This window comes from Oryzias melastigma, linkage group LG17 (genome assembly GCF_002922805.2).
Source record: "Oryzias melastigma strain HK-1 linkage group LG17, ASM292280v2, whole genome shotgun sequence".
NCBI classification, from domain to species: Eukaryota; Metazoa; Chordata; class Actinopteri; order Beloniformes; family Adrianichthyidae; genus Oryzias; species Oryzias melastigma.
Genome location: NC_050528.1, coordinates 6536921 through 6539279, shown reverse-complemented (window position 1 = coordinate 6539279; position 2359 = coordinate 6536921). Strand labels below are relative to the sequence as shown.

General features: G+C 40.9%; 1 protein-coding gene across 5 annotated transcripts in view; it reads right to left on the bottom strand.

Moving 5' to 3' along the window:
* The window catches only part of cacna1eb (calcium channel, voltage-dependent, R type, alpha 1E subunit b), a 95762-nt gene that overhangs the window by 19661 nt on the left and 73742 nt on the right, over positions 1-2359 (bottom strand). For all 5 annotated transcript variants that reach the window (XM_024273450.2, XM_024273451.2, XM_024273453.2 and 2 more), the window contains one exon: positions 892-1029. In XM_024273450.2, coding sequence (XP_024129218.1) covers positions 892-1029 — 138 coding nt within the window. The remainder of the gene's footprint in view (positions 1-891; positions 1030-2359) is intronic.

The window sequence follows — 2359 nt, the reverse complement described above, 5'->3', positions numbered from 1 at the left end:
TGCGGCCCGGTACCGGTCCGCGGCCCGGTGGTTGGGGACCACTGCTCTAAACGATGCTCACTGTATTTCTTTCATTTTTCCAAACATCGGCTATGATGTCACCGTTTTCACAAAGTCAAAATCAAATCAATATGAACATTTCACAACTTTTATTTATGATTCCATTGTGTTTTAATGGTGAAAATATGGATTGCTTATTAAAAAAAACAAACATTTATTTGTTCGAAATAGGTCATTGTGGTCTATATTCGCTAATCTAGCGGGCATCAAAGCATGCTAGTTTTTCGCAAAGACTTCTGGGAAATTTATAGGGCACTCAGTTTTGGAATTAGTAGATTCGGACAGCACTAAAAAATGGCAAACGCAGTATATAGTTATTCGGGGGTGAATTTGTACATAGCTACTATTTTTGTAGGAATATTTAAGATGGCCTGACAACAAAACTTTGGTTAGTGCAATGTGTGTACGAATTTGTGGAGTTTTCTCAAATTATTTTCTCATATTGAGAGAAAATGTTACAACATTTCTACACTTTTGCAACAAAATAGCTAGCAAGCTGTAGATCCTGTAGCCATCCCATAATAAAAGCAAAACCTTGAGTATCCCCAACGTGTTTTGGGTTTGTTACTTAATTAATAAAAATAAAATTGAGCCCCATAAAACATTTCGGTTCCAGACAGTTTTTTTTTTACATTTTCACTCTGATGTCATCATTTTTTGGGGGAGGGGTTGTTCATAACCCCAAAATTCATTGCCTCCAGGTACTAGACGGAGAGTTTTTGAGTATGCAACAGAAATTTTTACAAGTTTATCCATCGGTCTGGTCTGTCTGGGGTTTCCAAACAGCATTAAAAATATGTTGAGGAAATAAAACCATTAAACTGGACTCACTGAGGCCATCCTTCTCCGGTCGACACAGTAAAGAGTGTGAGTAAGGCCCAGCAGACGTTGTCGTAGTGAAACTCGTGTCTCCTCCACTCTCTCCTCTTGACCTCCTTCTTGTCTCTGCTGTAGTCAATGTAGAAACCTCTGTGGAGAAGAAAGCGGGCTGGAGGTCAGCGTTTCCCTTAGTTCACAGATCAAAGCTGCAGCTGTAAAGAACTCAAAGGAGCAGCACTGAAGCACTGGCTTTACAGAAGTACCACTTAATCACAGAAAATATATACAAATTTGAAATATAAATAAATGAGATCCAGGGAAAATAGGGACAGGACGCAGTAGTGTGGTTTGAGTCTGGTAGTGAGCAGATGTGGAAGTGGGAGATGATCCAAAAAGCTGAGCTGATGGTTAGAAAACTCCCAGTCAGAGCTGAATTTTTAACGAGACCTGAAAATGTGAGGGTGCACTCGGACCGGAGAAGTCTGTTGATCCGGATCGAGTCTGCATAACTTGGTCCAGATTGAGTCCTGAACCATGGGTTTGGTCTGTGTTCAGACTGTTTTCCACTAGACATGATGCTCCAAACCAAAGCTAATAAACAGAACCATGTGACTAAAGATCTCTTCACTCATTGGCCAGGAATAACGAGGGCGGGGCAAAGCAATGAACGAAATAATAATTGAAGTCCTTCGCTTTGTGATTCTTGTCGGGATAGTTCACTTATTCAAACTTTATATTTTGCTGATCAATTTTGAACATCTGTATGAAGGTCAGGCACAACACTTTTTTACTAGGGGTGTGTGTTGGCAAGAGGGTGGTGATACGATACGTACCGCAATACGCACCGTAATGTGAGAAGAATATAGATCCCAAGACATTAGTTTTTTTAAGCTTTAGCTCCGTTTATGTGCCCCACAATCCTTTCTGACGTTTTGGAGAGTTTCGGTATGCCTATCCTAAGTAAAAACTAACAGGTACATGTCTCATAACAGCAAAATCCATGAGGCTAAAGGAACCTTTAACACAAGCCGGTTCTCGCGAGATCTTGTTGTTGTTTTGGTGTAGAACTGCTCAAAGAGGCTCAGTGCTGCCAACTAGTGGTCAGGGGTTTAAGGTGGAAAACAAAACTAAGATTCCACTTAATTAAATATCTACCCAGCATTTTAAATCAATACAAGTATTGCCAAATGACATATCGCGATGTATCACTACAACCTTACTTTTTACTGCAGGGGCATGCTGTAAGGCGGTTACTGAGGAAACGTCGGCTAAGAAGCCACACTGGTGAGTGTCTTTGAGAAGCCATATGTTTCACGTTAAATGAGCTGTGGCTCATTGTTGCTCAGCTATCTCATAATGACTGGCTATGGAGGCTGTTTTGGTTCAGTTGTTCCTCTCCGAGCATTCAGACTCAGAAGAACTCAGAGCAAACCGGATCTCAGTCCAATTGGAAAAACGAACCGAGACACCTCAAAAAATG